Genomic DNA, 23,649 nt, shown 5'->3' with positions numbered 1-23,649 from the left:
TAACTGCTTTTACTACATTCTCTGGCAATGAATTCCAGAGTTTAATTACACGTTGAGTGAAGAAAAATTTTCTCTGATTTGTTTTAAATGTACTACTTTCTAGCTTCATCGTATGCCCCCTAGTCCTAGTATTTTTGGAAAGATTAAACAAGTGATTCACCTCTACCTGTTATACTCCACTCATTATTTTATAGACCTCTATCATATCTTCCCTCAGCCGTCTTTTCTCCAAACTGAAAAGCCCTAGCCATTTCAGCCTTTCCTCGTAGGGAAGTCGTCCCATCCACTTTATCATTTTCATTGTCCTTCTATGTACCTTTTCTAATTCCACTATATATTTTTTGAGTATAATATCTGAGGCTGGCAAGTAACGTTTTAAATCACATTTTTAGGTGAGAGGAGTTAGTGACCACTGGGGGAGTAAGGGGAGGTCACCCCTGTTTCTCTCCAGTGGTCATCTGGTCATTTAGGGCACATTTTTGAGCCTTATTCGTTATAAAACCAAGTCTAGCTCACAACATCTATGTATCATCACTTATATCTCTAACTCTGGAATGGTGATAGCCATGACAGAACAATGTAAGCCACATTGAGCCTGCAAATAGGTGGGAAAATGTGGGATACAAATGCAGCAAATAAATAAATAAATAAACATCTTAGTTTTAGTCCTGGACGATTTTATTTTGTTCCATTATGACTGAAAACTGTCCAAGTGTTAGGAATGCCCAGATTCCGCTCTTAACTTGCCCCTGACACACCTCCTTGTGATTTGAACGCACTTCTGGTGGACTTCATAGAAAAATGTCTAAAAATTGGTTTTGAAAATGACAATGAAAATGCCACATTGAGCCTGCAAATACAGTGGTGGAAATAAGTATTTGATCCCTTGCTGATTTTGTAAGTTTGCCCACTGACAAAGACATGAGCAGCCCATAATTGAAGGGTAGGTTATTGGTAACAGTGAGAGATAGCACATCACAAATTAAATCCGGGAAAATCACATTGTGGAAAGTATATGAATTTATTTGCATTCTGCAGAGGGAAATAAGTATTTAATCCCTCTGGCAAACAAGACCTAATACTTGGTGGCAAAACCCTTGTTGGCAAGCACAGCGGTCAGACGTCTTCTGTAGTTGATGATGAGGTTTGCACACATGTCAGGAGGAATTTTGGTCCACTCCTCTTTGCAGATCATCTCTAAATCATTAAGAGTTCTGGGCTGTCGCTTGGCAACTCGCAGCTTCAGCTCCCTCCATAAGTTTCAATGGGATTAAGGTCTGGTGACTGGCTAGGCCACTCCATGACCCTAATGTGCTTCTTCCTGAGCCACTCCTTTGTTGCCTTGGCTGTATGTTTTGGGTCATTGTCATGCTGGAAGACCCAGCCACGACCCATTTTTAAGGCCCTGGCGGAGGGAAGGAGGTTGTCACTCAGAATTGTACGGTACATGGCCCCATCCATTCTCCCATTGATGCGGTGAAGTAATCCTGTGCCCTTAGCAGAGAAACACCCCCCAAAACATAACATTTCCACCTCCATGCTTGACAGTGGGGACGGTGTTCTTTGGGTCATAGGCAGCATTTCTCTTCCTCCAAACACGGCGAGTTGAGTTCATGCCAAAGAGCTCAATTTTTGTCTCATCTGACCACAGCACCTTCTCCCAATCACTCTCGGCATCATCCAGGTGTTCACTGGCAAACTTCAGACGGGCCGTCACATGTGCCTCCGGAGCAGGGGGACCTTGCGGGCACTGCAGGATTGCAATCCGTTATGTCGTAATGTGTTACCAATGGTTTTCGTGGTGACAGTGGTCCCAGCTGCCTTGAGATCATTGACAGTTCCCCCCTTGTAGTTGTAGGCTGATTTCTAACCTTCCTCATGATCAAGGATACCCACGAGGTGAGATTTTGCGTGGAGCCCCAGATCTTTGTCGATTGACAGTTATTTTGTACTTCTTCCATTTTCTTACTATGGCACCAACAGTTGTCTCCTTCTCGCCAGCGTCTTACTGATGGTTTTGTAGCCCATTCCAGCCTTGTGCAGGTGTATGATCTTGTCCCTGACATCCTTAGACAGCTCCTTGCTCTTGGCCATTTTGTAGAGGTTAGAGTCTGACTGATTCACTGAGTCTGTGGACAGGTGTCTTTCATACAGGTGACCATTGCCGACAGCTGTCTGTCATGCAGGTAACGAGTTGATTTGGAGCATCTACCTGGTCTGTAGGGGCCAGATCTCTTACTGGTTGGTGGGGGATCAAATACTTATTTCCCTCTGCAGAATGCAAATAAATTCATATACTTTCCACAATGTGATTTTCCGGATTTAATTTGTGATGTGCTATCTCTCACTGTTACCAATAACCTACCCTTCAATTATGGGCTGCTCATGTCTTTGTCAGTGGGCAAACTTACAAAATCAGCAAGGGATCAAATACTTATTTCCACCACTGTAGGTGGGAAAATGTGGGATACAAATGCAACAAATAAAAAAATTGGACGTTTGTGAGAAAAAACGTCCAAATGCAGATTTATGCCACTTTTTGGACATTTTTCTCTTTTGAAAATGAGCTTCAAAATCACATATAAAATCATCAAAATGATGATGCACAACAAGCCTAAGGAAACCCATTTCACTAATCAAACAGCCATGTCTTCAACTTCTTCCTAAGAATACTTAATCCACAAAATAGGCTAGATATGTCCACACTTCATTAACCTAAATGCAACGCCAAAGTGGAATAAATTGGTTCACTAAACCACTAGCGGTAGGAGGAAAAGATCTTAGACTTCACTAGATAACTCAGCCCTTTTCAATGAAAATGGGTCAAAGCACAAAATATTACTGAAAGAGAAACAATGCATCTAACTCCTTTGAAGAAATTGAACATGTGGGATAAACACAAAGGAATCCTGCTTAGAAGGAGTGGATCCACGGAATCTTAGCGGAAATTGGGTGGTGACGCTGGTAATTGGGAAGCAAAACCAGTGCTGGGCAGACTTCTATGGTCTGTTTCCTGACAATGGCAAGGACAAATCAAACTCGGATATACATATAAAGTACCGCACATCATGTAAAATGAGTTTATCTTGTTGGGCAGACTGGATGGAACGTACAGGTCTATATCTGACGTCACTTACTATGTTACTATCCAGCTTATTTTCGAAGGAGAAGGGCGTCCATCTTTCGACATAAATCGGGAGATGAGTGCCCTTTTCGCAAGGCCGCCCAAATTGGCATAATCGAAAGCCGATTTTTGACACCCTCGACGGCTTTAGGTTGCAGGGACGACCAAAGTTCACGGGGGCGTGTCGGCAGGGTAGCGAAGGGGGGACTGGGGCGTGATTAGGAGATGGGCATCCTCGGCTGATAATAGAAAAGAAGGGCGTCCCTGACGAGCACTTGGCCGACTTCACTTGGTCCATTTTTTCTTGCGACCAAGCCATGAAAGATGCCCAAACTGAGCAGATGACCACCGGAGGGAATCGGGGATGACCTCCCCTTACTCCCCAGTGGTCACTAACCCCCTCCCACCATAAAAAACAGGTTAAAAATACTTTTTGCCAGCCTCTATGCCAGCCTCAAATGCCATACTCAGGTCCATCGCAGCAGTATATTGGCCCCTGGATCAGTTGTAGTGGGAGCAGTGTACTTCAGGCAGGCGGACATGGGGGGAGGGGGATTTGGGGGGCTCAGCACCCAAGGTAAGGGAGCTATGCACCTGGGAGCAATTTGTGAAGTCCACTGCAGTGCCCCTAGGGTGCCCGGTTGGTGTCCTGGCATGTGAGGGGGACAAGTGCACTACAAATGCTGGCTCCTCCCATGACCAAATGGCTTGGATTTGGCCGTTTTTGAGATGGACGTCCTTAGTTTCCATTATCGGCGAAAACCAAGGTCGGCCATCTCTAAGGGCAGCCATCTCTAAGGTCTACCCAAATGTGAGATTTGTCCATTCCCAACCGTATTATCGAAACGAAAGATGGGCGTCCATCTTGTTTCGCTAATATGGTCGGGGACGCCCCTTTACGGGGCCGTCCTTAGAGATGGGCGCCCTTAGAAATGGGCGCCCCCGTTCGATTATGCCTCTCCATGTTACTATATGTAATAGATGTCCTCTCGTTGTATACACAACGACAAGGACATCTGTTAGTTATTTTTGCATTCACTTTCTTCATAGGAATTACGTTGTTTCTCTTCAGTAATAATTTGTGCTTTGACTCGTTTTCATTGAAAAAGGCTGAGTTACCTAGTGAAGTCTGAGATCTTTTCCTCCTACTGCTAGAGGTATAATGAACTAATTTTGCCCACTTTAGAGTTGCATTCAACTTCTTCCTAAACATTAGTTAATCCCCCTCCAACTCCTAGGAAGGAAATTCCAAGTTACTGAGGAAGGTCCTCAAAGAGTACATTTCCACGTGAACCCTTTCCGAATTGCTTCAAACTTGTAGATATCAAACTGCGTTTCGGTTTTAGAGCATTCAAATTTTGAAAATCCAGTTAATAAATTTCAAGACATAAACATTAAGTAAAAATATCACAAATCATGAAGGATAGAATCTAGGTGAGGGGCTATCTAGTACCAGCCCACTTTACAGAACGTTTTGCCATATATTAAAGGTAATTATAGTTTTATAATTAGAACTATGTCATGGGATTTACACATTGGTGTGTTCTCATTCAAGACTGGTTGTGAAAATGAGTTGGATGCTCTCAAATGCCTCCCACAGGCATTACATGCACTGATATTTTATTCCTGGAGACATTCTTCTAAAAACAATTTTAAATTATATGCAAAAAAAGTTCAAATTTCTGCACACAGTATTTTAAAATTCAGCACTACCTCTCCCAGAAAATTTCTATTCAGAAAGGCATGTCAAGGTAGCATGTCTCATCCACTGGAAACTTTGTAAACATTACATAAGCATTATAACATTACTGTTCCAGAAAAGCACTGGGATCATGTCTATAAGAGTTCTATGGAGAATGAAGAGATTATGATTACATGGGACAGCCATGCTTTGCCACCGCAGATCTTCCACCTAGCATCACTGCCTCAACTCTCTCCCGATCCATACTCAACTCTACAGATCCCTCTTCACAGCCCCTGTGCTTTCTCTTTCCTCTCATCCTCAGTTCCACACTGCAGATTTGCTCCTCATATACCCCTGTTTTCTCCTCAGCTGTGTGACTGTGTCCCTAAAGTCATCCTTTCTCCAACTTTCTCCCTCTTCAATTTCAAAACCACTCCGGTACTGGATGCACCACTCATAGTGGCTCTTATCCTCCAGAATCCATCCTACTGTACGATCGCTCTCTCTCTCTTTACCCAAGTCAAAGTCAATCTCTTCCTCCCTAGAATTGACTGCCTTACTCTCTCTCCTTCCCTCTCCTCAGGCTTGATCCTCCATCTAGTTCTCTCTCCCTTCTCAATCTTGATTGTCTTCCTAGCTCCTTTCTTAGGTTTGACACACTCCAGGTCTCTGGCTCTTTCTTAATCCCCAGGCTTAACTGTGTCTCATCTCTTTTCTCTGTTTCCCCCCTTCCCCCTCCCCAGACTGATTTCCTTCTTGGCCTTTACTCTACCGTTCTAGGTTAACACTTTAGCTCTGGCCACAACTGAAGAGCCAGTTATTAACTGCAGTGGCACCTCCTCTTCCTTTTCCTGCCTCCAGTAAGAGAAAATTAGATGCATTAAGGGACCCTTTTACAGAACTACAGAAAGCCCAATGCGGGCTTACCGCTCGCTCTTTCGGGACCGCCGGGCCGGGGTAGTTCTGCCCGAGCACATGCCGTTTCCAGGAGAAAAAGAAAACTCTTGGAAATGGTTTGTGTGGCGGTAACCACCAGGTTACTGCAGGAGCCTTATTGCCACCTCAATGGGTAGCGGTAAGGGCTCCCTGTTGCATGGCAGTTCTCTTACCCACATTGTCATGTGTGTCTGTGGGCCTTTTACCCACTGTGGTAAAAGGGCCCTGGTGTGTGGGAAAAACTGCCCCCACCGCTAGCGCAGGGCCCTTTTTCTCGCAGTTTGGTAAAAGGATCCCAAATGATTCGTTCTTCTCCCATAGAGGCAGTTCTTTCACATACATATTTCTACCTCTCTTCTGGCAGCTAACAAAACTGGTTCTTTGTTTTTATGAGGGCAGAAAGGTAAATTCTGAGCAGCCAGGGAATTCTGCACAAATTTTACATTGCACAGTTGTAAAGAAGTTTCTCAAATTCAAATACAATGGCACTTAGCTGCTTCTTTCCAGTTTGTATAACATTACAAATGTCACATTTGAGGAACATCTATTCAATATTCAGTGAAACAAAATAAACAAAATACAGACAACTAATTTTTAAGTTAACTTTTCCTATAGGTACTCAGGGGTCCTTTTACTAAGCTGCGGTACAAAGTGGCCTTATGAGTGCCCTTACGGTATCTTCCCAGCATGCTGAGGCATTTATACTGCAGCTGTAAAAATGCTTTTTAACAATTTTGCATTATTTGCAATGTACTAATGCTGCCAATAGCATGTGGTCCTTTTTAAAAAATTACTGCATAAGCACTTACTACCACCTATTTTGTAGGTGGTAAGGCTCCTGCATATTTGTGTGGTAATATAGATGCTCTAAATGGTTAGTGCCGGAATGTCCATGACACGCCCCTAAAAAAAAACTAGAAAGCTTTCTAGCATACAGTTAGCATGCCTCAGATTTCAATATTACTGTAGGACGCTTGAATGTGTCCCATGGTAATCCGCACACTTTATAACACCTAAAGCAGCTTAGTAAAAGGGCCTCTCATTTAAAGCAACAGGAATATGCCTTAAAATATACAGTCACAATCATATGGGGAAGCCAAAGGGGGCACCTAGTTAATTTTAAGACTCATTTGAAAACTTTTTTTATTTATGGATGCATACAGCTAAATTATTTTTATTTTTAAGCGCTTGACTCTGATAGCATCCTGGACATCTTCCTCTTTTGTGTTTTCCTTTCCTGTACTTTCCTGTCATGATTGTAGTTCCTCCCTCTTTCCCTTACAGTCATGTTATGATTGCACTCCTCCCTTATTTTTAACCATTTTATGTAAGCCATTTAGATATTGTTTGAGGGGCGGGATATAAGCCTCTAATACTTGAAAACCTTTCAAAGAAATTGCATCCTTGAAATGTTCCCCTTTGATGTGCATCCAAGTACACAATGCTGAGTATGGATTAAGGGCAGGCCCACTAAAGGAGGCAATTCTATAACAAGTTGCTAAAATTTAGGCCCCAAATTTCCATGGGATATAAGCCTATTCTATAAGTACACTTCTATATTCCTCTTACAGCTATCTCCTTTAACACACTTTTTAAAAAATAATTATTTACCCCTTGCTATTATTTTTTATATATTTATTATATTTCACATTGCATAAGTATGTATTTATATATTTTCTATCAGGCACCATTACTAAGCATTTCTATATTTTTGATTTGAATGAGATTTGCATTTCTTTCGTATTCATTTGTTTTGTTCATGTTATGTATTTGTTTTTATAATGCCTAGACACCGTGCCTAAGGGAGGCATTTGTGCTGAAACACAGATCCGTGTTGGGCCCTGCAGCTTTGCTGCATCACCCTTTTGTGGACTTCATACAGCAATCGGAGAAATACTGGTGTTTACTATTCTGTTTGTTGATGAATAAAAAGGATCTTTTATTGATGCTCTGCTTCTAGTGACTCTTCTCTCCCTGGTTGGAAAACCATGGTGCATCCCTACTTTGTTTGCTTTGACTCAGGCCCACCCAAAATTGTGACACTCTTGCTATGGTTGGTGGGTATTCCCAAACCTTGCCAGCTGAAGATTTTCTGTCCTTGGGCAGCCAGCGCTCTTCCAAATGTCAGCCAGCAGCACTTGCCTTGAGCTGACGCTAAGACCGGCCCTTCTGCACATGCTCAGTTTTCACACATGCAAAAGCACTGAGCATGCATGGCCTGCTGACAGCAGCATCAGTTTGAGGCAAGTGCCTGCCGGCTGCCATTTGGAAGAGTGCTGGCTGCTCGAGTAGTAGAAGGAAATCTTTAGCTGGCAGAGTTTAGGGACCCCACCAGCTCAAGTATTTAATATTTGGGGTTTGTGGGCAGGGAGGGGTGGAGAGAAGAGCAAACTGGAGGGGTACTGGGGGGGGGGGGGAAATTCCATGCCCACCCACCTTGGGCTCAGGCCCACCCAAAATTGACTATCTGGCTACGCCCCAGGCCCATACCTATTTGTGTGTATAAGGCCTGCATTAGCCTAATTGAGGCCTATGAACCAAACTCTGAGTGCTACATACCCATCCTGTCATGGATCCCTTTGAGCATTGCACCTGGAATACTGACATCATCCAGTTACAAGTTGTTTGTGAGAAAGAATTATTTGCAGTTCATCCTCATGTGAGAAGTTTGGGGGAGAGAGCTTCACAGAGATACAAAGCGGAGGTATTATTGTTGACCACCTTGTTAGTGAGCTGTCCTGTACAATCAGATAGCAATTACCATCTGACCAACTTAATGGTCCCCATTAACCAAGGCCTTACCTCGTCTACTGTCTGCAAGCAAGACATTTTGGGCCAGCTCATCCAATCAGAGAACTGTTCTACACATGATGCAAAGTCCACCATATCACTGGACTCTTGCTGACAGCTTGTAGACAGAGGAGGGAGCAGGAAAGGAAGAGATGTAAGATTAGAGAGAGCTGAGCTAAGTCGAGAGACAGCAGAGGTTTTGGGCTCTGAGACACCTTTCTGTGATAGGTGTTACTTTACCATTCAACATGTAGTTCATTTGGTAACCCTGGGTGCTTGGGCACTTAGTCCTCATAAATGTACTAGAACTATATGAATGTGCTGTGTACTGAGTAAGAACCAGTACTGCACAGCCTCTTAACTACAACTAAGTATAGTTCTAGAGAACAGCTGTGTATTTTCCAGCTTCATTACTGAGGCAGCCTTCTCCCAAGAGCGCAGACCGAGACACTGCAGAGCAGAGGCATCCTATCTATGTGACCTTGTGCAGTCAGTGGCTGATCCAGGAGCCAGCTATGAAACATTAACTTGGGGTTCATGAGAGGGATTGGTGGACTGTGAGACCTGCCACACTGAGGGAGCCAAGGACTCTTTCGTGTGTATCCCTCAATTCAGGTGAGGAGAGAGGTTTCTTTCCTACGGTTCAGGGTTAGATAGCATGCAAGGATTCTTTGACATGTGATTCCTTACTTTACTTCTGCTGTTTGTCTGTTAGGGAATATTAAGTTTGTATCAGGAATAATTATTAGTTCTACTGCTATTATTATCTCACTGTCTGTGAAAACTACTGAGATAAGTTTTGCTGCTAAGGTTTGCCATACTAATACACACATACATATATATTTTTTATATTATCAATAAACTACAATATATTTCCAAAATGTGGCATTCTTCTCTTATATTGCCAGCAAAACCTACGTGAGAACCTTTTTCTTTGTTCTGAGACCACATAAGGGCAAAATCGTATTTCAAACACAGTAGACAAGCCACAAAATGTAACCTTGAGTAATTATTAGCTAATTAGATTAACAGCTAATCACCTAACTGCCCTACATCTCTCTTTTCTCACTCATCTTCCAATCACTCTCCCTTCTTTTTGTTTCCCCCTTTCACTCTCTCTTCCTGCTTTTTGTCTCTGCCATTCCCAACTCTCTCCTGTTCCTTTCTCATCTCTCTTATACTTTGTCCCTCCTCCTCCTCCTTCTCTCTCTCTCTCTGTTGTGCTCCTCATACCATACATTCCTCTGTATTTCTCCTTGGGCCATCCAGCATCTCTTCTAGGCATTGAAATACACTCAGGTTCTATAGGCACTAACAGCTCTCTTTCTACTTATACAAGATGCTGATCCAGTATTGAGTCTTCTTCCTCTCCTCTCCACCATCAGTCTCTATTTAGTCATTTAAAACTAGCGGTCAAGCACTCAGCCTGATATTTCTTCCCCTGTAGCTTGATGCCAGAGTGTTTAAAAGCATGACCAAGAAAAGAACAGGCTGAGGTATTGTCGCTTATAGTTTGACGTTACTAAAAAGACATCCACAACTGTGAGAAGGAGGAAGAGAAACATGGGCTGATCACCACTTCCATTTTTCAACTGGTCTCACTCCTCCAGAGGTGAGAGGCGCTGTCAGGTCCGTGCAGGGGGGCTCGATACGGAGGGGGGCGGGAGCGACGGCGGCGGGGATGGGAGGGAGGGTGGAGGTTCGTGTGTGCGATGTTCATTTCCAGGCTCCAGTGGCAGCGGCCGACAGTCCGACTCCGTTTCCCTCTCTGTTCCGCCCTCTGACGTCATCACGTCTTGACGCGAGGGCGGGGACAGAGAGGAAAGTCTCTACTGCGCATTTGCAGGTGAGTCGGTCACTTGCCATTTCTATGTTTGATTAGAAGCCCTAACAATAATACATTAGCACACACATTCAACATGCTCATTTTCCAAAAGACAGAGAACATTAAAAAGAAAAACAGCCTCCTACCTGTGGTGCACAATGTAGGTAATAATGGATGCAAATAGGCACAGAGACATAACTGCGGTACAGGCATAAACCACAGGGTGCAAGAACTCCCTGGGTATGGGGGGGAAGGAGAGGGCAGTCTTCAAATCCTGCCAAGAAAGAAAGAAAGCCACGTAAGTACTTAAAGACATCTGCCATAATCTCTGAAGTGTTGCTGTCATTCTTTTAACAGTTCTCAAGATCTGTTTACATATGGCTGTAGAAAAAAAAACATGATTTTTCATCGCATTATCCTCCCCATTATTCCGCATCACAAAGCACAATCCTTATTTAATTATTTTTCTCTCAGAAAAGCTTACCGTGCATTTCCATTCGAGTTTCAACTCATTTATAGGCATGCATTTCTGCATCATTGCACAGTCCATTTCAGTAGTGTGTGAAACTCGATAGGAATGTATTTCAGACTCATTTAGAGAAAGTTAACTGAGCATTACAACTTAGATTGGGTGGTGGGAATTGCTGCGGAGCCGCCATGGCGATTTTGTTGAGCTCCACCAGGAGAGCAGATAAAAGCTGGTGCTTCTCCTTGCTGTTTGTTGCTGAAAGTAGTTGAGCTCAACCTGTCTAAGCTGTCTTCCAAAGCATATATCTCAGAGAAAACAAATGAATTAACCATTATTATAGAAGCCAAACAGGCCTTTAAAGCTGAAAAGTCTTGTGCAAAATTGCTGGTAATGACCGAGAGAGAGTCCTGCAAGTCAGAGGTAGCAATGCTCAAAGAGCTGAAACAGATCTGTGTTCAAAAAGTGGCTGACGTTATTCACTTATTTATTAAATGTATTATTCCACTAGTCACAAAATCTCTGAAGAGCTTTAGGGAGCCTATTTACCTAGCTGTGGGGGTCTTTTACTAAAGCTTAGCTCGAGTTATCTGCAACAGTGCCCATTTTATTCCTATGGGCCTTGCTGTAGATAACTCAAGCTAAGCTTTAGTAAAAGAACCCCTGTGTTAGGTATTTAACACAGGTTTTAGCACGAGTTAAAAAACCTTTAGCATGCATTAAAATTTGCTACTGTGTGTTAAATCCTGTGTTAAACACCTAGAGGGGAATTCTATGACTAGGCCTCTCCAGTTGGGTGCACCAATTCTATAACAGCACCTGTCCACCAAGATGCCATTATAGAATACTAGGGTAAGCCAGCAGAAACATCTACATTTAGACTAAGGCTGCCAACTGGATCCAGATTTGAAGGACAGGGTTAATCCAGTCATGGGTTTACTCTGTTGTATGCAGGGACTTGTAGTTCTGATTTCCCCATTGCTTTCCCTAAGAAAAGCAATGATTACAAATCCCAGCATACTCTAGGGCAGTGATTGCGAACCTTTCAGAGACCGAGTGCCCAAACAGGCAACCCAAAATCTAATTATTTATTGCAAAGTGCCGGTACTAATTATGGGCGGAGTCACCACATATGACTCCACCCCTATGATAGCCACACCCCTTACACCAGCCATAGTGCATATAAACAGACATCATTGAAAATATTATACTAGTATAGGAGAAAAAAATAACATGATTTTCTTCCATTATGAATCATTTCTGTAAGCAGTTACAGCTCCAGTATACCCAGTGCAAAATAAGACAGCAGATGTAAATTCTCAAATTGGACATATTCCAAACACTAAAATGAAATAAAATGATTTTTCTACCTTTGTTGTCTCTGATTCTGCTGCTCTCTTAACTCCGTTTCCAGGGCTTCCTTTCCATTTCTTTCTTTACTTTCCTCCTTTCTTCTTCATTTCTTGCCCTCCACCCATGTCCAGCCACCCTCCTCTCCCCTCCAGCCACCCATGTCCAGCCACCCTCCTCTCCCCCCTGCCTGCCCGCCCTCCCTCCCAGCACCAGGCAGGCCTTCCTCCCACCCAGCACCCAGTAGCACCCAGCTCCAGGCCTGCCTCCCTCCCTCCCAGCCCCCAGTAGCACCCAGCACCAGGTCTCCCTCCCACCCACCCAGCACCAGGCCACCCACCCACCTAGCACCAGGCCACCCTCCCAGCATCAGGCCTCCCTTCCACCCACCCAGCACCCAGCACCAGGCCTGCCTCCCTCCCTCCAGCACTAGGCCTCCTCCCATCCAGCACCCAGTAGCACCCAGCACCAGGCCTGCCTCCCTCCCTCCCAGCACCCAGTAGCACCCAGCACCAGGCCTGCCTGCCTCCCTCCCTCCCAGCACCAGGCCTGCTTCCCTCCCAAACCAACGAAGCACCAGGCCTGCTTCCCTCCCTCCCAGCACCTCCCAGCACCAGCGCTCACCCTCCCTCCCTCCCTCCTCCCAGCACCAGGCCTCCCTCCCATCCAGCACCCAGTAGCACCCAGCACCAGGCCTGCCTGCCTCCCTCCCTCCCAGCACCAGGCCTGCTTCCCTCCCAACCGCCGAAGCACCAGGCTGCCCGCCTGCCCTCCCAGCACCTCCCAGCACCAGCGCTCGCCTCCCTCCCTCCCAGCACCTCCCAGTACCAGTGCTCGCCCTCCTCCTCCGAAATTGAAAAGGCGTCGGCAGCTAGCCTACAGCGAAACGCGGCATGGTCTTCGCTCGGCGCGCCTTTGCTTCGTTTCTGTCTATCAAGCTCTGGTCCCGCCCATGGGGGAGGGAGGGCGGCGGGTGGCCTGGTGCTTCGGCGGTTGGAAGAGGGAGGGAGGGCAGGCGGCCTGGTACTCGGAGGGAGGGAGAGTGGGCGGAGCGGACCGATGGCGCGCGTGCCAAAGGAGAGGGCTCTGCGTGCCCTCTCTGGCACGCGTGCTATAGGTTCACCATCGCTGCTCTAGGGTAAACCCAGGACTGGATCAACCCTATTCTGCAAATCTGGATCCAGTTGGTGGCCTTAAGTTAGGTGTACCTACTTATGCCAGGTCACTTGCAGGCATAAATGGGTGTGTCTAAATGCAGCACGTGTGTGCATGTTACAGTATTGGTGCGAATAAATGTTGGCGCTGCCTGAGCTCTGTCCATGTATATGCCCCCTTGCATTTATGTGTTATATAGAATACTGCTGTGTACAAGCTAGCATTGATGCACATCTAGGGGCCCTTTTACTAAGCCACGTAGGCACCTACATGCGCCCAACGCATGTCAATTTAGAGTTACCACCAGGCTACCACGTGGCCCGGCCGGTAATTAGATTTTTACTCATATCCACTATGCACGCTGCAAATAATTTTTATTTTCTGGTGCGTAGCGGAAATCGAGCAGTAATCGTCATTCTACAGGCGTAGACGATTACCTCACAGTTTCCATGTGAGACCTTACCAAAATGAAGACGTGCCAGTTTTAATTTTGCCGCATGTCCATTTTTAGCAAAAATTTTAAAAAGGCCTTTTTTTTTACAGGCACGCAGAAAAAAGGATCTGCACGCGGCAAAAACACGAGCCTACACTAGCGAAGCCCATTTTTCAATGCACCTTAGTAAAAGGACCCCTAAGTGTCCTTTCGTGCATGAGTGCTACTAGTCTATAAATATACGTACACAAACAGTACTTAATACTAGGCGCACTGTTATGGAATTAGGGAGCTAGAGGACAACTCTATAACGGGGTACCTGCTTATAAGATTATGCTATAAAGCAATGTTTCCCAAGTCGGTCCTGGAGTACCCCATTGCCAGGTAGGTTTTCAGGTTATCCACAATCCCCCTGATATTCAAAACCATTTAACTGGCCAAGAACGGCACCTGGCCGGTAAAATGGCACTTAACTGGCTATCTGGCAATATTCAGCGGGGGACAACTGGGTTATCCCCTGCTGAATATTCCTGGTTAGCATCTAGGAGATAACCAGCTATATCAGCCGATATAGCCGGCTATCCCTGAATATTCAAATCATATCCAGCTATTATGAGTGGCTACAATGGGCCGCTTAAATAGCTGGTATATCTTTAGCCGGTTTAAAGTTAACCGGCTGTCTTCACATATCGATGGAGCCGGTCAACTTTAAACCGGCTAAAACTAAACCAGATATTAAATGTTTGTCACCGGAAACGGCCCGGCATTGAATATCCGGGCTGACTGCTGACCGCGGGAGTTAGCCGGGCTCCCTCCAGTGGTCTGAATATCGGCCCCAATGAATATGAATTGAATTAATTTGCATACATTGCCTGCATTATATGGCACACAGATTTGGATGTACTCCAGAGATGCATGGACAAATGAATAGACTAATGAGCCAATTAGTGTCAATAATTTGATACTAGCAACTGATTATTGAAGCTAATTGGCATCCATTAAAATTTGTGCATGCATCTAGCTGCACACTATTCTACAAGGCATGGTGTCTAACTCTAATACTGTGTAACACAAAAGGGGCGTGGCCATGGGCATGTCAGGGATGTTCTGAAAAGGCGTGCGTGTAGTTATAGATGCTTTTTTTCCGGTGCCATATGTTGAGTGCATTTATAGAATTCCCCCATATTCAATGCTGAATAAAATAATTTTAAATCACCTTATCATAATATACTGAAACTGAATCCAAAATAAGAGAAAAGAAAAAAAACCTAAAAAAAAAATCAAGAACTCCAGAAAAAAATAGTGTGGTAAGTCCACTTTAAAGAACAATAACTAAAAATAAAGCAAAAAAAAAAAAAAGAATGTATAGTGAGACTTTTTAATGCACTAAAATACTTTTTTTATGAGCTTTCAGAGGTTAAAACCTATTTTGCAAGTCATAACAGTATGAGCAAAAGATGACAGTACTAGAATTTAAAGTGAATCATAAAAGCATTCCAATAATAGCACTCTTGAGACTATATCTTTTTGTTTTATTTTTTATGTATTAAGCATAAAATAGACCACAATTGGTTTAAAAATGTGCTTAAACAATGGTGTTTCAAAACATTCTCCTAAGAGAAAACATATATTTCCAGTGGCAACCAATTCCAGAAATAGGGACCTACACATCTATAATTCCACTTGCAACTTTTGGAATGTCCCTGACATGCCCTTGGCCACGCCCCCTTTTGAGATATGCACCCAATTATTGATGGATCAGAGCTCATTATTCAATTTATTTGCACGTGCAATTTGGGTGCCATATATTGCTTCTGAGATGCATGCGCATAAAATTTATTGATGTAAATTGACACTCATTAAAATGTGTGCATGCATCTGGATGTACACTATTCTATAAGGCAAAGTGCCTAACTCCCATGGTGTGTATCTCAAAGAGGAGGAAGCTCAATCAGGGTTACCATTGTTTAGCAAGAACTACATTGTTTCACAGATGGTCTTGTGAGGCCATACTACTTGTACCTTAACTAAATTAAGAAAGACAGGGAAGCCTTTATTTTCCTAGATAAAGATACACAAGTTTTGAAGAAGGAACACAAAATGACAGGCTGCAAAGTAGTGTTGAAGCCTCGCCTCACCCTATGCTTGGAATAAACTTCCTGAGCCCATATGTCAAGCCCCCTCCCTGCCCATCTTCAAATCCTTGCTCAAAGCCCACCTCTTCAATGTCGCCTTCGGCACCTAACCAGGTCACCTCTATTTAGGAAATCTAGACTGCTGCCCCAACTTGATTGACTACACATTTCGTCCTTTAGATTGTAAACTCCTATGAGCAGGGACTGTCCTTCTTTGTTAAATTGTACAGCGCTGAGTGACCCTAGTAGCGCTTTAGAAATGTTTAGTAGTCGTGGTAGTAGTAGTGATTAAAATAGAGGGAAGCTAAAGCTTGTATTCAATTCTAGGGAAGAAAGACTGTTATAATGTCAATACTGTTTGGCTCTGGATTATTTTGTTTCTTGGTTGACACCCTATATACCATCCTGTGCCCTCTCTTCTTTCTATGAGGTACTTTTTGCTTACCCTCAGCATCACTGGTGAAATTAGCTTTTACTTGAGCTACAACTTTTAGCTGTCTGTCCATGCTACTGTGGGATAAATTGCCAGCAAGGGATGTGCAGTATCACAGATATATTTTTGCAAGATTTTCTACGTAGTTGAGTGACGAGGGAAGGTTATGAGATTCTGACTGGAAGGAAGGGGGTTCAGAATATGCTGTTAGAAGTGGTGGAAGGTGTTAAGATGGGCTTGCTAGGGTACAGTGTTATAATATGAAATGTACTAGCCGTTGAGCCCGTAAAAACGGGCTAGTAAAGGAAGGGGGGGTTGAAAGCCCCCCCCCCGGATAAGTTGCCGCCGCCCTCCCCCCGGGGTCGCCTGAGATCTTACTGCCACCCATTGACTTAGCGGTAAGGTCTCACGCATTAACCAGGCAGTAACCGTCAGCTCACGTACACTGCTGATTACCGCCAGGTAAGCGCTACCTGATAGAAAGTGTTTTGCACATGCATCAAAAATGGAATTATCACTTGGGGCATGCGTTAGCTGGCATTAGTTTCAATTTGACGCTTGTTGGACGCATGTAGGCGCCTATGCGCCTTAGTAAAAGGGTCCCATGGTAATTAAAAAAAAGTCTGTCTGCTAATGACAAACCCACTGTTGCCATTTTTGCCACCGCTTAATAAAAGGACTCCAAGGCTGCTATTTACGTATATGCATTGATGTTTTGCAATTACTGCATGATAATAGCTAGTATTAACATATGGTAACTGAAAATTTTCTGTTAACTGTTGAGGACATTGATTGCATTTTTGGGAGGTCTGCCATGCGGTTAACACAGAGATAAAATTACTTCCATTCATCTGCTGATTAATGCAGCAATTAGTATGTGCTGTTAAGGGTGCTGTGTCGTTAATGCATGCTAAAGCTGTGTTGAACATCTAACAAAGCTTAGTAAATAGGTCCCAAAGGATGCAAGCCTCAGCAGTCAGACAGATTTTCTTCGAGCACAAATACTTGATATTATTTCCTAGATAAAGTTTCATTAATTAATTTAATCTGGCATTTATAGCCCACTTTACCAGACTGAAGTGGGTAACGAGGAAAATACTAACCTACGACAACCAAAAATATCACAAATTATATAAAATCTACAACCAGAAATGTCTCCTCACATGTTACAATCATGTCCCTGTGATATAACTCAACAATGAAATGATCAAACAATCTCCTCTTATGAGCATGTTCTAAAATTTAACTCCACAATCAAGGGATCAGCTGTTTGCTCAAATATTGTCTAGCCAGCCAGATTTTATGTGATGTGCAGTTCAACCCCGAGGTGCCTGGTTCAAATCCCACTGCTGCTCCTTTTGATCTTGAGCAAATCACTTAACCCTCCATTGCCTCAGGTACAAACTAGATTGTGAGCCCTCCTGGGACAGGGAAATACCTAGTGTGCTCACCTTGAGCTACTACTGAAAAAGGTGTGAGCAAAATAAATTATTACGTTTCCTATACCGTATCTATTTGCTGGGCAAATCAGAACGATTTACAAAATATAAAAAAATAATAGTAGGAAAAGAACTCCATAAAATTACAGGACAAATTCCATCCACAGCAAAGCACAAAAGATACATAAAATCGATTCTAAGATCAACCAAACCATTTACACAAGATAGTGCAGTATCAGATATTCAGGGGTCCTTGTACTAAGGCACGCTGAAAAATGGCTTGCGGTAGTGTATGTGCAGGCTTTGGGCGTGTGCCGATCCATTTTTTAGCACGCTTGTAAAAAAGGCCTTTTTGACGAAAATGGACGTGCAGCAAAATGAAAATTGCCACGTGTCCATTTTGGGTTTGAGATCTTACCGCCAGCCATTGACCCAGTGGTAAAGACTCACATGGTAACCGGGTGGTATTGACCTAAGTGCGCCAATGCCACTTGGCACGGCTCCGTTACGTGTGCCCGAAAATAAAAAATATTTTTCAGACGCGCATATTGGATGCTTGCCAAAAATGAAATTACCGCAAGAGCCACATGGTAGTTGGGTGGTAACCTCATTTTGGCACACGTTGGGCGCTCGTAGACGCTTACGCGGATTAGTAAAAGAGCCCCTCAAATAGGAAACAGTAAAATGAGTTAAAATGTATTTTCACATTTATTGTTGCAGAGACCCACTGACAGAGATTAAATAGTTGGGGTGAGTTAAATGACAACTGAAAAAAATGTGAGTTTAGGACAGAACAAAAAAAAAGAGTATAACAGCTTTGGAAGTCTCTGATCAGACCATTATCTTCAGCTAATATTATGCAATCAATGTTCTTCTTATATCATAGAGCTGTATGTACTCCTTGGAAAATTCATAGTGGTAAATTAGCAATATCAAATATATGTTGGCATTGTCAAACACATATAGGAACGCTTGTTCAGATGATTTATGAATGTGAAAGATTAAGCCATTCATACAATCTATCTGGAAAGTCATTGCTGCATATTTAAGGTTAATATTCATCTTAATGTATCGTTTGATAATGATCAAATCTTGTTCACCAGATGCTTGTAGACCAGATTGTCATAAAACATTATTTGATATTCTAATTACCGTTGGACAACATATGATACTGGCAAACTAGAAGAATGCCTTGCTGATAAATGAACACTTCTGGTGGCAGTCCGTCGTACTTTATCACAAACTTGAATTGGCTTCTGCATGCCTCACAGGTGCACTCAACAAAAAGACTCTGATATGGTCTCCTCTTGTGGACTATACCCAATCACCATAATGATTAATATCTTTGGTTTATCGTTACTCTTCGTATTATCGAGAAACACCTTTCCATTTGCATAATATTATGTTATACTTTCCTGCTTAAATTCTTCTATTGAAAAATTTAATAAAATTTCTGGGAAAAAAAAGAGTATAAGATCTTTCAAGACAAATTGGATGGGGGGAGTGAATTCCATAGAGCTGGTACAAGAAAATAAAAAGCCGAGTTTCTTGTAGATTCCTACCTAGCTTTAGAGGGAGGAAGGATAACTAGTCTATTGCCAGTTAATGAGCGAAAAGTGCTGGCTGGAGTATACAGAATGGTTAAAGTGTCCAGGTACATAAGGCTTTGCGGCATTTGTGTGAGAACTTTAAATTTTATTCTAAATTCTATCAGGAGCCAATCTAGAGGCCTGGCAGATAATGCAATCAGCAGTATTCTGTAATGTCTGTAAATGTTTTAAGTTTGCATTATTGATTCCAGCGTAGGCAATGTTGCAATAATCATATCGAGTATTGATATATGAATAAAACAAGGAGAAAAGAGTCTAGTATTCCTGATAGATTTTATTTATTTATTTATTGCATTTGTATCCCACATTTTCCCACCTATTTGCAGGCTCAATGTGGCTTACAATACATCATGAATAGTGGAAATATATAAGAGAATATACATTTAGTATTATAGAAGGATCTTGGGTCGCATGATAGTGATGGAACATGATAGTAGTTTACCAAGCAAATAATGTAAGACAATTCTGAGCCTATGAAGAAAAAAGAATCCCGTTTTCATAATATGAGATATATGAAATGAAGAAGAAACGAAAGGGAAGAGTCTATGATAACCCCCAAGTATCTAAGGGTCCCTTTTACTAAGCTGCATAGGTGCATCCTACATGCATCAATTTGGAGTTACCGCCTGGCTACTGCGTAATTTTCATTTTCCTGCGCATGACGGAAACCGCTGCGGTAATCATCATTCTATGCACGTAGATGATTACCACCGCATGGTTACCACGTGAGACTTACGCTAAGTCTATGGGTGGCGGTAAGGTCTCAGACCCAAAATGGACACGCGCCCGTTTTATTTTGCCGCACATCCATTTTTGGCAAAAATTTAAAAAGGCCTTTTTTTTACAGGCGTGCTAAAAATAGATCTGTGCATGCCCAAAACACGTGCCTATACTAGCGCAGCCCATTTTGTGGGGCACCTTAGTAAAAGGACACCTAAATGAGGGTACAGGGACAATTACTTACCAAAAGCCTTCTTAAGCTGTAGTGGATGGGGCACGTAATAAGCTGCATAAGAGTCCTTTTACTAAGATATGCTAATGGATTTAGCATGCGCTAGATGATAAGATGCATATTATATTCCTATGGGGTCTTATCATTTAGCCTCGCTCACATCTGTTAGCATACCTTTGTACAAGGACTCCTAAATGTTATTGTGGTGGTCTTTACTTAACTATCCTTTTTCACTCTTTTCGGGTCCCCTCAAAATGGGCTACAAAGCTTTGGTCCTTGTTTTTTTTCCTGTTTCCTGATTGATATTCTTGTGATTTTGTCTATTTTGAAGCTATTGTATAGCTATAGTCTCTCCTTGATATGCCTTTGTATAAGTGGGATAAGTTTCCTAAAGTAGGTATATATAAAAAAAGAACAGAGCCTGAAGTTGAGTGTGCCTCATACTGCCCTATATCCCCTTAAAAGGGCAATTTTCAAACAGCTCACACAACTATGCATCTGATTTTAAAGTGCCTACTTTACTCAGATTTTCAAAGAGAAACCAGGGTGTGTTTTTACTTTGAAAATTCAGACACAGCTATGCATTGAAATTGCTTGTGCAGTTTGCACTCGCTCTTTTATGTGAGCATCTGAAAGCAAGAAAACAGTGAACGCACTTTGAAAATCTCATGCATGCATGCATGCTATTTTCCTCCTTGATTTAAACATGCTCATAGGAACTCTCCCTTATATGTATGCATATTCAAATGTTTTAATAAGTTTTTAGCTATTCTGAAAATGGTGCTTTTCAGTTTGCCTAACCAAATTGCTTTTGCTGTGTAAGCCAACTTCAAAATTACCCCAGACGCAAAGATATATTTTTTTTACAAAACACTTGCACTAAGTTTTGAAAGATGACATCTAGGTTGAAATTATTCACGTATCCCTTGTAGGTAGTTTGTAGGTAGCTTTGTGTTACACCAGAGCCCTGTGGTTCTGTTCCTTAAACACCACATATAACAAAATGCATGGCTAAAATATTTTCAATTTGTTTTTGAAATTTCAAAACTGTTCTCAATTTTTGGATATTTAGTTCCTGTTGGTTTCACAAATTTAGTTTATTGACTTACATTAAGGGGTGCTTTTACTAAGCTGTTGCAAAAAGTGGCTTTATTGTGCCTTTACGTGGGTCTTTTCCCAAGCGCTAAGACCACTTTTTGCCACAGCTGGAAAATGGCCGATTTTCCATTTCTAATTCAATGGCAATTCGCTAATGTTAATACATAAAACTTATGATAAGGCTTGTGCTATCTAGATTTTATTTTTTGGTTTAGAAGACCTCAGTCCCCCAGAGTTGTGGGCTTGTCTATGTTCTTGGCCTCCACTCTCCTATCATCACCAGTCTTCTTAAAGTTTTTTTATTAATTATATTTTTTAATATTTTATACTACTTTTGTTAGCAATTCAAAATGTCTATCGTAAGATAGTACTTCTTTATATATAAACAAACGTAAGTAGCGCACTTAGCTTGCATAGAACTTTAAGAAGACCGGTGATGATAAGAGAGTGGAAGTCAAGAACATAGAGGTGCCCCACATCTCTGGGGGAAAGAGGGTCTTCTAAACCAAAAAATAAAATTGTAGACAGCACAAGTCTTATCATAAGTTTTATGTATCATCATTTGGGCTTATGCTAATTATTGGAGCTTGGAAGATAGTTTATCGACATACACTCGCTAATGTTGCCATTAGAGTATGAGAAATGAACAAAAATTAGCACATGAGCCCTTACCACCACTTATTTGTCTGTCCTAATTAGATTGTAAGCTCTGTCGAGCAGGGACTGTCTCTTCATGTTAAAGTGTACAGCGCTATGTACGTCTAGTAGCGCTTTAGAAATGATAAGTTGTAGTTGTATGTTACTAAGATATGTTAAATTCCACCATGTAGGATTCCATGGAGAATAATCCCTCACACCATGCAACTCCAAAATAGGCTGGAACCACCTACAACCTATTTGATATGTTTTCCATGTGTTCAGTGTCAAAGAACTCTTAAAAAACTCCTCAAAGACTCCAAGAACATTATCCACAATTCTTTAGCATCTCTGTCTGGGCACAGTCTGTACCAGAGTCAATACTCAAAAATGAACCCACTGTAATGAAAAGAAGCACCAACAATCTTGTTGAACATACTTAGCACATGCTGCACTGCCAGCACCAAATTCAAATGCAAACAGCACAAAACTATCAAGTATAAGAGTTTCACCAACAGAGGACAATGTTATGACTGTTTATTTATTGCCTGCACCCCACACCCAAGTCACTGGTGCTCCAAATGCTCTCCTCAAATCATTAGTGCACCCAAACTGGAAATAAGTCAAGGCACATTCTTATACATCCCTGTCCCACCACCAAATAGGCCAAGGTTGGACACACCCTGCCCTTACCTACTACTACTACTACTACTATTTAGCATTTCTATATCGCTACAAGGCATACGCAGCGCTGCACAAACATAGAAGAAAAACAGTCCCTGCTCAAAGAGCTTACAATCTAATAGACAAAAAATAAATAAAGTAAGCAAAATCAAATCAATTAATGTGAACGGGAAGGAAGAGAGGAGGGTAGGTGGAGGCAAGTGGTTACAAGTGGTTACGAGTCAAAAGCAATTGTTAAAGATGTGGGCTTTCAGTCTAGATTTAAAGGTGGCCAAGGATGGGCAAGACGTAGGGGCTCAGGAAGTTTATTCCAGGCGTAGGGGTGCAGCGAGACAGAAGGCGCAAAGTCTGGAGTTGGCAGTAGTGGAGAAGGGAACAGATAAGAAGGATTTATCCATGGAGCGGAGTGCACGGGAAGGGGTGTAGGGAAGGACGAGTGTGGAGAAATACTGGGGAGCAGCAGAGTGAGTACATTTATAGGTTAGTAGAAGAAGTTTGAACAGGATGCGAAAACGGATAGGGAGCCAGTGAAGGCTCTTGAGGAGAGGGGTAGTATGAGGTAAGCGACCCTGGCGGAAGACGAGACGGGCAGCAGAGTTTTGAACCGACTGGAGAGGGGAGAGGTGACTAAGTGGGAGGCCAGCAAGAAGCAGATTGCAGTAGTCTAAATGAGAGGTGACAAGGGTGTGGATGAGGGTTTTGGTAGAGTGCTCGGAAAGAAAGGGGCGGATTTTACGGATGTTGTAAAGAAAGAAATGACAGGTCTTGGCAATCTGCTGGATATGAGCAGAGAAGGAGAGAGAAGAGTCAAAGATAACCCCAAGGTTTCCAGCTGAGGAGACAGAGAGAATGAGAGAGCCATCAACAGAATAGAAAACGGGGGGGGCGGGGGGGTGGGT

The 23,649-nt window shown here is 42.7% G+C and overlaps 1 protein-coding gene across 1 annotated transcript in view; it reads right to left on the bottom strand.

Moving 5' to 3' along the window:
* ADGRA1 (adhesion G protein-coupled receptor A1) overlaps positions 1 to 23,649 on the bottom strand; it is an 816,325-nt gene that overhangs the window by 118,965 nt on the left and 673,711 nt on the right. Inside the window, exon 15 of the mRNA XM_030202995.1 lies at positions 10,506 to 10,633. Within this exon, the coding sequence (XP_030058855.1) occupies positions 10,506 to 10,633 (128 nt within the window). The remainder of the gene's footprint in view (positions 1 to 10,505; positions 10,634 to 23,649) is intronic.

This window comes from Microcaecilia unicolor, chromosome 5, assembly GCF_901765095.1.
Source record: "Microcaecilia unicolor chromosome 5, aMicUni1.1, whole genome shotgun sequence".
Classification (NCBI taxonomy): Eukaryota; Metazoa; Chordata; class Amphibia; order Gymnophiona; family Siphonopidae; genus Microcaecilia; species Microcaecilia unicolor.
This window is presented reverse-complemented; position numbering and strand designations above follow the sequence as displayed.